This window comes from Lygodium microphyllum, chromosome 10 (genome assembly GCF_053477565.2).
Source record: "Lygodium microphyllum isolate KBCC chromosome 10, Lygodium_microphyllum_v1.1.10, whole genome shotgun sequence".
Taxonomy (NCBI): domain Eukaryota; kingdom Viridiplantae; phylum Streptophyta; class Polypodiopsida; order Schizaeales; family Lygodiaceae; genus Lygodium; species Lygodium microphyllum.
This window is the reverse complement of record NC_141144.1, coordinates 41,283,175-41,297,806: the sequence shown is the minus strand read 5'-3', so window position 1 is coordinate 41,297,806 and position 14,632 is coordinate 41,283,175. Positions and strand designations below refer to the sequence as shown.

The window sequence follows — 14,632 nt, the reverse complement described above, 5'->3', positions numbered from 1 at the left end:
TATATCTTATGGTTACGAGAGCCACATATTGAAGGAATGGACTAGCCTTTGAATATAATGATGAGAGTCATGGAATAAGGCTCAATTGATGTTTATGTTTTGTATCGATATTTAAGAGAAAACTCTCACTAAAGAGGAGCCACTTAAATTTTCATTAGACAAATCCAAGCTACAACAATGGTGAACTTTCATCAAAGCTATCATTTTGTTGTCACCAAGAGTCATGTTTTACCTCTTCGTTAAAGTACATAATAACTTGGATAGCTTTAATAAAAGATGGCTACTTGTTGGAGGTTGGAATTCTCTAATAGAAAATTCAAAATCATGTCTCTACAAGAAGAGTTGTAAAATTCCATGATATTAAATTAAAAGTATCATTCCAGCCTTGCTTTAAGTCTCTCATCAACATGTTCAACCAAGTAGCAGCTTGGTTGGATACTTTGGTAGATGAGATTGTTATTCAAATGAGACTAGATGTTCATTTTGATACATGTGTTGTGACTATTTTATTGTGGGAGCTCCTCTCTTTTTTGTAAAGAATTATATATAGCTGAACAAGTTGATAGACTTTGTAATTATTAATCTAAATGCATGGCCCTTCTAAATCACTTCCTTATTAGAGTTTTTTTACACAAAATGCAAGATGAACTATAGTATTTGTTAACGTAAATGACAATTGGAGACCTCATTTGAAGGCCTTTAAAAATAATCTTACATTTTGATTGACCTTTATAAGAAATACAAAGTTTCTTTACAGTGTAAAACTTAAGATCATTAATGATAATGCCTTTACATAAGGAGAGGGGCTACTGATGCCAGGAGGCATATTCCACGGTGGATTCCGTGAGGTTTTACGGTGGATTCCGTAAACTTAGATGACCGGGGCTCATACGCAAAGAGGATTCTTTGTGCGAGAAGTTGATGGGGACGCCTGTCCTTTTCGAGCGTTTCATTAATTTAGTGTGTACATGGGTGATTCCATAGCGGGTGATTCCGCAAAATGCATATTAAATTAATAAACGTTTATGAGTTTAGAGTGCGCACTCGTAATAAATTAAGGTTAGGATTTATTTCTAACCAGTTGATTTATTTATGTAGCTGAAGACTGCTAGGTATTCACTTTTGTCGGTTTAATTGTATTATTTTACTAACGATTGTGAATGCTTCAGTTGATGTGTAGAGATAGCAGTAGTGGCGGAGGAAAGCATTGGAGTCTAGCGGGTTTTTGACTCTTGGACTATATTTTGATAGGCGCCACGCCTATATTTTGTTATGTCTATTGAGACATCGATTATTTATTATTATTTTGTATGCGCTTATGCGCCTGGATATGTTATTTCTATTTGGACATTGAGATTGGGCGTGCCAGACACTATGGGCACCGTCCATTAGCTTTATTTTACTATTTTTGTAGAAAGCAAACTCAAAAGCTAAAAGCTTGTCATATTTTTGTAATTGGGCTATTATTGAGCATGAAGATTGGAAATATACATAAAATACATGCTTTGTGAAGCGCTCACACAAGGCATGGGGAAGATTGAACCCAATTTGTCTCTTGCCTCTTGTCGTGCTTGCTTTTACATGGGTTTTTGTGCTAAAAAGTAGAGTACTTTGTTCTTGGGGACCTTCCGGGATTCACCACGTGAGCTATCTGTGATCGATCTGCGCACCAGTGGTATCAGAGCGGAGCAGAGATCAAGAGCTTCCAATCACTACCAATCTCGGGCGAAGACGGAGCTCCAGGGACAAACGGGCTCTACAGTCAATCTCGTCGCGAACCGTCGATACAGGCAGACTTCTGGCGATCAAGAACCCCTATTTCCACTGTCAGATCGCGAAGGACCAAGCTCTGTAGGCGGAGGACCACTCATACACTTCCATCATCAAGTCGTGGAGTTACAGAGATAAGCTCTCTTCATAATCAAGTTTATTATCATAAGAAAGCTTAATTTTAAGCTTAGCAAGGCCTAATCTTCAAAATCGTTGCAAGACGGCATCATCCCGTGAAATCCGGTGAAAAAAACGCCCCCCCCCCCCACGAAAAAAACGGCGGCCTCTGCTAGTCCTCCTTAAGCTCTTAATCACTTAAGCTTAAGCTTAATCATTTAAGCTTAAGGCTTCCTGCAAGTTACGCAGGTCAGATAAATCGGCAAACTCCGGGTCTCGCACTTCTGAAGTCAAGTTCCGTAAGTCGACTCTAATCAAGTTCTGCAAGTTCTGCAAGTCGGCCTAAGTCCAGCAAGTCAACAACTCTACAAGTCTGCTAAGTCTGCAACTCTGCAAGTCAGACTAAATCAGAATTGACTAGTGCTTAAAACTCATAGAAGACTTGTTCGTATGCAAAAACTCTGAACTGGAAAGTTATTCGCAGCAAGCTGTTCTACCTATCTACAAGTTCGTTGAAGTACTTTTAGCAAATGGAGACAGAAATATTGCAGAATTTCTGAAAACTGAAGAAGAAAATACCCAAAAATACATAGCCTTGTAACCCCAAATTTGAGCTACGCTCATCCTGCTAACTGATTTTGAGTGAGAAAGGTTTGTTGAGTTTTACAGGATGACTACCCCACATATGGATGATCCTATGACTGAAGACGATCTACCTGAGCCTACCATGGAACAAAAGTTGGATCTTATCATGCTGCAATTGGAAGAAGAGCGAAGAGCTAGGCAAGCCTTGCAAGCGCAATTGACAAAGCTACAAGGAGCGTCCACTGACAAAGAAGAACCTCAAGCTGAAGATTTGATTCGCCGTACCATCAACGCCACTCTTGAAGCACAAACCATTCGCAAGGAATCCAAGATAAGTAAACGAAGTTTCAAGTTTCGCACTTTCAATGGCATAAGAGAAGGAAAGACTGTTTTATCATTCATTAGCTAGTTTGATGACTATTTCCATGAGGAAACTTATTCCGAAAAAGATAAAATTAAGTGTGTTACTAATCATCTGATAGACAGAGCATCACTTTGGTGGACTGTAGTCCACAAGAGCATAGAATGTCCTGCTACATGGGAAGATTTCAAGAAGAAGTTCATGCAAAATTTCCTTCCACCGCAATTTCATGAGAAGGCTATCAAGCAATGGGATTTACTTCAACAGCGCGATCGTGAGCCTATTCCACAGTATACAGAGCATTTTTGGAATGCGCTCCTACAGCTACGCATGCTTGAAGACGTACCAGAGACGACACATAAGCGGAAGTATATGTATGGACTTCTTGGACATTACTATGCTGAAGTGAACATGTTCAAGCCTGCTACCCTCGAAGACTCCATCTCCTTAGCCCACGACACTGAAGATAAGTTACGCGGAAGAGATCAACGACCACAACCATTCCAAGCAAACGGTAATTATGGATCTAAACAATTCAATTCCAATTTCAGAAGGTTTAATCCAGGTCGTTTCTCATCACCATCTTTCCGCAAGAATTGGCCTAAACCACCTGCATTACCATCCACTGTCAATCCAAATTCTAAACCTATTCCACAAGCAAATCCAAATATACCCAGACTCCCAGCCATTGCAAATAATGTGACCAAAGCCAAGCCCATCGTATGCTACAAGTGTCACCAGCCAGGGCATCTCGTAGCAAATTGTCATTCAAAGAAGCCATCAGCACATATCAACTACCTTGGAGCTATGGACGAAGACGAGCATGAGGATATGCCAGATTTCACTGAAGATGAGGATGATCCTACTACTACTTCCGACACTTTACCAGACCATTCTTTCTAGTTGTGACCGATGCTAGCGGATTAGGAATAGGAGCCGTGCTAATGCAAGACAACCATCCAATAGCATATTCTAGTTCTAAGCTGAAACCCTCTGAGCTTAAATATTCCACTTATGACAATGAACTCTTAGCAGTTGTCCAAGCATTAAAACAATGGAAGCATTATTTAATGGGTTCAGAATTCATGACAAAGACCGACCAGCAAAGCATTAGACATCTACTTAGCCAACCCCAAATTTCTGACCGTCATATCAAATGGGCTTCATTCATTCAAAGTTTCCATCCTATCATTCAATACCAACCTGGAAAAGAAAATGTAGTTGCTGATGCATTGAGTAGAAGACCTGCAATTCATAACATTTCTATCATATCTTTTGATTCTTTGATTGCCATGAAAGACACATATCACCAGGATATTACTTTTCATTCTGATTGGCAAAAATTAGTTCAAAATAATTTCATTCCTCTTAATTCATTGTCATATAATGATGGATTCATGTTCTTTGAAAAGAGACTGTGTGTTACTATTCCATTCCGATCTTTTGTTTTGAATGAAATTCATTGTCCCCCATATCAAGGTCATAGAGGTATCATCTCTACATTACGCATGTTAACTGAAGATTTTTATTGGCCGCATATGGATGCAGATGTATCTAATTTTGTTTCTGAATGTTTGATTTGTCAAAGAATAAAGAGACATCATGGTAAACAGTATGGACTATTAATGCCTTTGTCTATTCCATCTAAACCTTGGGAACATATATCTATGGATTTCATTACTGGTTTACCAAATACTAAATCTAACCATGACATGATTTGGACAATTGTAGATAGATTTAGTAAGCAAGCATATTTTATTGCATGTAAGAAAACTTTAACAGCATCACAAGCAGCACAGTTATTTTTGAAAACTGTTTTTACTAACCATGGATTGCCGAAAGTGATTATTTCAGATAGAGATTCTAGATTTTGTAATAATTTTTGGATTACACTGTTTGCAAATCTAGGCACAAAGATTGATTTCTCATCTGCATCTCATCCAGAAACAAATGGACAAACAGAAGCCACAAATAGCACCATTCTAGATCTTTTACGTGCATACACTATCTCTAAACCTCAGACATGGGATACTCATTTACATTTATTACAGTTTGCATATAACAATACACCGCACACATCTACAAAGAAAGCACCTTTTGAAGTTATTTATGGATATAGATTATCTACACCTGTTGCATCTTTGTCTAATAGAATACAAAGTGCCGATGATATTGCTACTATGCATAACTCTATTTTTGATGAGGTAAAGGATATGATTGCTAAAGCCCAACAATCATATACCAAACAAGCCAACAAGAAAAGACAAGCCATGAATTTCAAAGTTGATGATTATGTTTGGCTTAGAATAGAAAAGCGTAGACTGCAAAGTGTAGATAGACATCCAGTTGTCAAATTAGCTCCTAGATTCTACGGACCATTTAGAATCATTCATAAGATTAATGACAATGCATTCAAGTTAGAACTGCCATCTCATTGGAAAATTCATAATACATTTCATATTAGTTTATTGAGACCATTTAGAGGCCAATTACCTATCCACCCTGTCTATGAAAACCCACCTTTATTAGAAGAAGAGACTGAAATACTTGAACCACAAGCCATTATAGACACTGACTACATGACCACTAGAACTGGCCGAAGGTATTCTAGATATCTAGTGAAATTTAAGAACCATCCTGTAGAGGAAGCACAATGGATGTACGCTAGAGACCTAAATGCTTTCCCCACTCTGTTAGCTCCACATTGAGCTAATAGCAATTGAGGTCAATTGCTATCCCACCCCGGGGGTATGATGCCAGGAGGCATATTCCACGGTGGATTCCGTGAGGTTTTACGGTGGATTCCGTAAACTTAGATGACCGGGGCTCATACGCAAAGAGGATTCTTTGTGCGAGAAGTTGATGGGGACGCCTGTCCTTTTCGAGCGTTTCATTAATTTAGTGTGTACATGGGTGATTCCGCAAAATGCATATTAAATTAATAAACGTTTATGAGTTTAGAGTGCGCACTCGTAATAAATTAAGGTTAGGATTTATTTCTAACCAGTTGATTTATTTATGTAGCTGAAGACTGCTAGGTATTCACTTTTGTCGGTTTAATTGTATTATTTTACTAACGATTGTGAATGCTTCAGTTGATGTGTAGAGATAGCAGCAGTAGCGGAGGAAAGCATTGGAGTCTAGCGAGTTTTCGACTCTTGGACTAGATTTTGATAGGCGCCACGCCTATATTTTGTTATGTCTATTGAGACATCGATTATTTATTATTATTTTGTATGCGCTTATGCGCCTGGATATATTATTTCTATTTGGACATTGAGATTGGGCGTGCCAGACACTATGGGCACCGTCCATTAGCTTTATTTTACTATTTTTGTAGAAAGCAAACTCAAAAGCTAAAAGCTTGTCATATTTTTGTAATTGGGCTATTATTGAGCATGAAGATTGGAAATATACATAAAATACATACTTTGTGAAGCGCTCACACAAGGCATGGGGGAGATTGAACCCAATTTGTCTCTTGCCTCTTGTCGTGCTTGCTTTTACATGGGTTTTTGTGCTAAAAAGTAGAGTACTTTGTTCTTGGGGACCTTCCGGGATTCACCACGTGAGCTATCTACGACCAATCTGCGCACCAGCTAGTGACCAAGGTAAAGAATAAGATATTCCCATGATTTTTATTTGGAGATAGGTGGGTGAAAGATGAATTTCAAGTCAAAATATGTAGATTTTTGTATGTATGGCTTGTGTTTTGAGCTTTCAAGCCCAAGAATTTAGCCTTTGACCAAGAAGAGCTCCAAAAAATATACTTTGAGCTAAAATTCACATGCAATTTTTATATTGCTACTAGTAAATGTATGCATTTGCTATTTTGTCGAGTTTAAAGAATTTTCTTGCTTGAAAATCCCATTAACTAGAATCACTATAATCAACTTTCGACCCTTGAGTATGTTATATATATTGAGATAGCTCTTAATTAGACTTAGGAAATTTTTTCCTCTTTGTTTCTATCTGGGGTTTAATTTGTATATTTATTTCCAACTTGTTTGTTTATTGTATGAGGCCAAGGCTTAAATCTTTGAGTTTTCATGAAATATCTTCAAATCTTGTTTTAAGGATAGCAACATGGAGTGTGCATAGTTCAAATATTTATGAGACTCTATTCCATGGGATCGCCATCTCATTATTCTTTATCACATAGGATATAGTTGGATTGTCCAACTTGATTCACATGTAGTATATGTAAACTTTAATAATTTGGCTATGACAATATATTAGAAAGAAAATCTAGTCCATCTACACATGCTTGCATATAGTGATGGTGGATCAAATATGCTTTACTTTATTGAGACCTACCATTGGGTTGGTTTGAGCTAGTGGTGGATCTCACCTTCAATAATAAAGTACATTCTTAAATCCTTGTCCTCTTCCTTGAATATCAAGATACTAGTACTTGTTGATGACTGGCCAATTTCTATGAAGACTCAGTTTTAGGAAGTGTACAAAGAGTTCATTTACGAAAGATGAGATTGTTTTCTAAGAGCTACAACATGGGCCATACTTTGTATGACACATATGACACATGAAGGTATGCAAGAACACTATTAGTTCTAGTGTAATTTGATTCTTAATTGTAGTATTCAAATATGTGAGCTTATGTACTTCTATTTTTTAGTGAGCTTATGTATTTATAACTATAAGCATTGTGATTTTTTTCATATTAAAAATATGCAAGATATTTTATTTGTTTATGTAGAAGACATTGAGGACAAAGACAAAACCAAGCACAAGTAAATCGAAAATTTTTGGCAAGGGTAGTTCTCATAATTTGTATGTAAGATAAAGTTTGGCTTTCAAAGCTTTCTCTACATTTATGTACATATTGTAATACAAAGAACAATCCTATTTGGTCACTTTTGGATTTTTCTTATATTATGCTTCAAGATGCCATTATGTTAAGTTATGCTATTGTGTATAATTTTTTATTACTGAAAGAAGAAGTGTGCAGCAGGTCGAAATATTATTCCATGTTTAACACAATATCACACATGGATTTGAGGGGTCTAGCCATTTGAAAGGGACCGAATCCTTGCTAATTATTTTCACTGTACCTTTTGGTATATGCATTAGTAGTGTTTTTTGCACACATTGGAATAATCCTCAATATAAGCACTAGTATATACCCATGAAATTTTTGTGTACATTTTTTTGCATATTCCAACATTTATATAACCATATTGAGATAGATCTTATACCGATGTGTATTCCAATGATGGGGTTTCACATTCTTAAACAATTCCACCCAAATTTTCATACTAAATTTTGCCAGTATAGCATTCATATGTGGCAGTGGTTTATAAAGATTATATGTAAGTATTTTTACTATGTACAATTAATCTCTTGATTATGGAAAAGCTCTCTATATTTTAAATAGAGCTAGAACCATTAAAGTAGATCAATATAGGCTAGAACCGATCTTAAAACAATGTATGCTAGCCTAAATACAAAAAATGTAAGATTGATAAGAATAACCCATAAGCCAAAAGAAAGGTCACAAAGTAGCTTGAAGACTTCAAAGTTCACAAGAGTAAAGTAATTAGGAATAGTGTCACTTGAAAACCCTAAAGTGAAACCCTAAAAATTAAAGAAACCCTTAGCCAGAAGGCTTAAAGACTCTTATTAGGAGAATTTAAGTAAATGAAGAGAGGATAGAACTATACATATCATGGTACACATTTTAAAAATTGTTAATAATTTTGAAAAGGCTTTTTTGTTTCAATGTTATGATCGATCTTGCACCATAAAAAGAAAAACTGTTTAATGCAAATGACCATTAAAGGGAAAACCCAAGCCAACAAGTCATAAGCATGTTATGGATGTTGGGCAGTGACATTGAGGGATGAGGTTCATCATGTTGTGGGATATGAGTATGTAAGAGAGAGTACTCATGTATCTTGCAGTACAAAGGATTAAGTGGTAATATGTAGGACTATAGTTGAGGTGCATGAGAGCATGAGAGCTTTCATCTCATAAATCTCCCATAGATATTGAAGAGAGTTATGCTACATATAGCCTAGTCTCTTGGGATTAGAAGGTTCCATCCTTGGTTGGAAAATTTTGTCCACTCGAATAGGGATGTACCAAGGAACATTGTGTAATGTGGGAAAAAAGAGAGCACTAATTATATATTTCATATCACAATAGCAAAAAGTCTTTAGAATGTTAAAGTAGAATGTTGAGAAAAGTGGGTGCGTCCGATTGCAACGGTCAATCTCTATCGATAGGTAGAATTGATAAGTCCCTAGCTTCCTAACTCTATGAAGGGCCATTAGAGTGTTACCACCTTTGAGAGGATAGAACCCAAGCTAATATATCCCTAGGCAAACACAGAATGGTAGTGCACTAGTCCATGAGGCAATGGAACTCCCCATGAACTAAGTGGAGGGTTGGCTACTCGTTTTTTTGATAGATTGCAAAGTGACTCTTCTTAGATGGGCACAAGATTTCTATTAGGATGATGACCCTCCAAATGCTTCCACTCTCCCAAAATAGAATTAGAACTTTGACGTCCAACTAAGTCTAATTTTCTTGGAAGGGGGGACTATATGGTGATGTGCCTAGGAGTTAAGGGCTTTGGTCAACTATTTGGGGAACTCTCTAGGGATTAGGGAGAAGGTATCTCATATTGAATATCCACATATTTCACTTAGGTGATTTTTCATACGCACCAATGGCTCTTATACGTTGCTACAATGGGAATGAACCAGCATAATGTTTTTCTAATTTGTATTAACCCTAGTAGCAAAAACCAAACCATTAAGAGTCATTATACTTAATAATGCACCTCTTAGTCACTCTCCATCTACAAACCGAAGATGTAAAAAGGTAATAGAAAAGAAATCTTGTCAAGCACTTTCACATAAATTGAAAACCCTTTAGAAAAACTTTAGATTGGTAGGATTTTGTAGCTTAGTTGTTTGTGTGAATATTTGTTTTATTATTTTCTAGCTAGTTTTTCTCTGTTTGTCTAAATTAGATTTTTTTTCTCTTTTTCATTTTGTTTGGATTTGTGAGTGTGGAAACTTGATAGCCTTGATCGAGATTGGAGTTTTTCTGAACACGTTCAACCTAGAGTTAATTGGTAGCTACTGAACATTTTGAAACAAGTATATTTCCTTGCTAATATTCTTGCATTACACGACAATTTTGGACTCACAAGCACTTCATGTTAGACTTGTCAAATGCACTACACTCTGGGGTTGTCTCTTGATTTTATCAATTACTTCCATGCCAAGGGTCGGGTTGATGCACATTTTACACCATCATTGAGCATGATACCCACTGCAACTATATGCAATAAATCTTAGATGCACGTGCATTTGAGAGAGTACCTTATATTATGCACACGTAGTTCTTTACACGCATGAGAGTTCAGATATTCATCACCAAACTAGGAATCACAGGTTCAGTGAAAAAGGTGGCTGGGTAAGCTTGAGGGTCATGAAGGATGCTTGCAGTTGTGAGATGCGTCGTGGAAAAAGGCAGAAGAAAAGAAGTGATGCATATAAGAGTGCATCAAATACTTATTGGTGGTCCACTTTTAACGTGTCTACCATAGGAAGGCTCATGCAAATGTCACATATGCGGATACTACACTAGTCCCAATAAGGTTCTTTCTACCTCACTAAAATAGTGACCCTAACGAAAAGGGTGGCCTTTGAAAGAACATCAAATTAAAGAGATTGGATTGTTTGGATAGACTATGGATGCGAGAGTGACTTCCAAGGCAAGGCAAAACAACTCTTCATGAGAGATTATTTTGTATCCGAACAACGTAGTCACAGATTGGTGGTGCTTGATAGTTTAGGGCACTGGATTCACAAAATGGCAATTGTGGCGGATTCCCCCATCAACATCTGTTTTGATGTCAACATTGCCCATGCTCACCATGGAGGTAACAAAGTTGTGGAAGAAGGCAGTCTCATTGCGGGCATACTCCAACACCAAAGCCTTGATCTCCGGGTCTACTTCTTGTGAGAAGAGGGATTGGTCGGAGGAGAATACTCCTCTTCCTTGTGAAACGTCCACATAGTAGCGATTGTCAAACTTGGTGGCAGTTGAGTCGAGGAATGCCCCCGCTGCATGGTCTTTGCTATGCTCGGGGCAGCTCCTGCGAAGCTTGAGGGCAAATGTGTCGTCGATGGTGGGGTCAACCTCATCGACGCTGTTGAAGTGGAAGAGCCTTGTGTTGAATGAAGAGCAATGGGAGAAGCCCAAAGTATGTCCTCCTGCAGTTGTGCAGACGGAATTAGAGTTATGGTGAAATGATTAATGTCCTACTCCATTACTGTCAGCCTCGACAAAGGAAAAAGCGCTAGTCATATAGATTAGGTAAAAGATGTGCAATGGTGAGGCCAAAAGTTAGGAAGAGGATGACGAAAGAGTAAACATGATTCTTAATCGTCTAGAGCAGTGCTGTTCAGCAAAACAACCAATACCGATCTACTTACCTGAGAGGGTCACCATGTCCACTTTTGAAAGGTTTCTAAGGGAGAAGCTCTGTATGAGTTGGGACACATTGAACGTTGGAGCCGGCAGACTTCTTGTTGCTGATGCATTTGAAACCTTTCCATCCTTGCGTCCTTTAAGAACAGACCAATGTGGCCCTCCAGACTACAAACATGTATGAACGATATTTTAGGAAGCAGAATATACGAGCTGCCAATATAGCATGCGAGTAATTCGGGGTGGCACAAGCGTTAGATAGAGTCTGGCTGTCAGAATTAGCGGTGTTGAAAGCTATGATCATTGCATTAATCTTCAGCAGAAGAGACGTACTACACGCTATAGCCAACCAAAATTTAAGAAAAGGATCAGTTGTTGAGACAGTACCAGCACCACGGCATCCCTTGCAGCAATGGCAAGGATGTCGGCACAAGACACCACATTCGGGCACGCTGATTCAATCTCCGCCTTAGCATTGTCGATGACGTAAAAGGCGTGCAAAGAGACGTTTGGAGGGGCATCCTTTTCAGCAGTGTTGTTGGCCGTAGAATCGATTAGTATGGACCCATCACAACCCTGGAGCGATTTATTAAAGACGATCAGACGATAATTGCTGCGCAATAAATAATAAGCGCCTTGCAACTGAAGGTTTATAAGTTGAGTACCTCGCGTCAATTTATCAAATTTCAGGCTTAAGTTCAACTGTACAGTCCAGATAATTTTACGATGTTACGTACCTCGATCGAGCTAGCGATACAACTCAAATCGAGTAACAGTATACAATCATTACCTCGACGAAGCAATCGTGGAAATGCATGCGCAGAAGCCCGGCAGGGGCCTTGGGGTCGTGCTTGGTTGCTTTCTTGACTGCGTGGCGGACATATTTCTCGACATGGGGGCAGCTGTGCTTGTAGTAATCTGCTCTCAGCAATGGCGGATCAGTACTACTTATACTCGATCCTGTGGAAGGAGACGACGTGGCTGCATGAACAGGACTGGGTTGATGATCAGCAGCTGCAGCTGTGCTGCTACCGGTTAGGTGGATCATGCCGAAGAGAAAGGAGGCAGCGGCAATGAGAAGCACAACGGATGCACCTGGCATATTATGCTTAGCAGTGCTATTCATTGACAGAAGCTGATGGTTAGCCATTGATAACACTGATAAGTCGTAGAAGATATTATGAGCACTAGGCCGTCTAATTATGGATGTGCGGTATGTTACATGTACAAGTCTAATATCCACTTCACGTCTATAATATTGCGATCTGGGTCTCTCTTTATATGAGTCGTGGCGCCCCGCTCGGAGCTTGCCTTCATGTCCACTTTATGTACGATTGACGTTGGCTCTCTGGTTTCCGATCGTAACTCGTGTGCTGCCAATCAGTTAACAACACACGTGAGACAACGACGGCCAGCCTGCAATATTGAGTGCCCTAGCTAGCCTTAATCCTCAATAGAAATGATCTTGTTGAGGCCTTCTTACGATACCAAATGTGGTTGGGGAGACGTCCTGCAAAAATACATTTCATGCCAACCTACAACGTCCTCGATCATTGCAAATTCAACGCACACCCACGTTTAACTAATTCGAAGCCTCGATCCCCATCACCTTCGAAGCTTTGACCTCCTCTTTTGGAATCATACTTTGGAAAAACAAAAAGCACTAGTGCATACTAAAGAAAAACTAATCATACTAGAGAAAAACTAATCATATTAGAGAGATAAATGGTAGGAATACAATGATATAAATACTATCCTTGTGATATAGGATTATCATGGTTGAAAAAGCTCAAGTCTCACAAAGGTAAGAAAATGAGAGTGCTTATGAATTGGCTACATATATAATCAAATCATGTGTATCACAAAATGAGCACACTATGATGTAGTAAGTGCTAAAGAGAATCATGTTAAGTGGTTAGAAACAGGGCTTCAAGTGTAACCCAATTGGTTAAAATTAGATGAGAATCAATATGATTTTTCAATTGAGAGACACAAAGTAAAGAGAGAAAGACAAATGTGTATTATTTGAATAAGACAAAGAGAGTAAATTTTGATCTCATAATCCCAAAGGCTAGCTTTCGAGAGTTATCCATGATATTAAGAGATTAGATATGCTTAGCCTAAACCATTGTGATTTTGGCAATAAGAGCTCAGAGAAAGAAAGCAAGAGAATCCATAGAAGAAGAAGACAATAACAATTAAACTAACTAGAATATCGGGAATATTCAAGATTCCAACAATAATCTGTCTTGATCATATTCGAGCTTTGGCTCAGATTTAGTACAACATATACAATCCCTTTCAAATGATAAATATGAGATGATAGTGTGAAGAAAAATTTGATTTGATCCAACTCAAAAGATTTTTAGTGTGCTATACTTCAATCCAAGTTCTCATCCTGAAATTGGACTTTAGACATGCATAGATTATAGCAAAAAAGAAGCAACTCATATCTATCAAAATACCATGGCATTCCTATCTCTCAAATATCCTGTTTTTAGCTTAAAATATTTGTCCTTTAATTACCCATAGTAGTGAGAAAGGAAAATCCCTTGTATGCCCACACAAACCCCTCAATTGGGAGCATAATATATGATAGAATCACCCAAACCATGTTAAAACTCATTGAGAAAGCATCGAATTGTAGTGAACAGCCTGGAACCATTGAACAAAGTAGTCCAAAATAGTTGAAAGACTCTTGTATGAGTCCTCCCATATATGTATCCAACAATGACAATTAGTTTTCTTCTTGTTTACTTCAATGCTTAGTCTGAGTCCAATTCCTTTTGTGTAGAACTTGTGAATGGTTGCAATGTGTTTTAACCATAACTTTATGGTACAAACTTCAAATAAGGTCATCGTGATACTCAAAATCAAGCGAATAGACCTATGCAACAAGATAATATAATAAAAACTATCAAAGTCCTCCCAAAATAATCATAAACATTACTTTTCTTTAAATGCGTCACTTTTGGAGATGTTTTAGCTTGGACAACTTATACCACTCGGGATAAGTCCTTGCATGTATTTAGCCTCACTCCAAAGTTCTTATTAAATCGTTAGAACTTAACATTGGATAATCAAACTCTACTACATACTCTTTTTGTTTCTAGAACTTTATATTATGCTCCATCACAAAGATGAGTTCTGTTTCTAGAAAATCCTATAGATACTTCTTGCCATGTATCATTGTATAAATGGTCTTTCTTATGATTTTCCTTCATTGAACCTATAACCACATGACATCTATCCCCTAACAACTTGAACATTCTCTTGCATGTGTCTTCTTGCCATGTATCATTATATAAATGGTATTTCTTATCATTTTCCTTC

At 37.9% G+C, this 14,632-nt stretch overlaps 1 protein-coding gene across 1 annotated transcript; it reads right to left on the bottom strand.

Annotated features, from left to right (window-relative positions):
- Positions 1–10,148: 10,148 nt before the first annotated feature.
- LOC148029925 (peroxidase 66-like) lies at positions 10,149–12,537 on the bottom strand. The gene is made up of 4 exons (XM_087686208.1): positions 12,090–12,537; positions 11,687–11,875; positions 11,305–11,467; positions 10,149–11,082 (listed from the first exon to the last, which is right to left on the bottom strand). Exons 1-4 carry the CDS (start codon positions 12,447–12,449, stop codon positions 10,658–10,660), a joined length of 1,137 nt encoding a protein of 378 aa, XP_087542334.1. The 5' UTR covers positions 12,450–12,537; the 3' UTR covers positions 10,149–10,657.
- Positions 12,538–14,632: the final 2,095 nt, after the last annotated feature.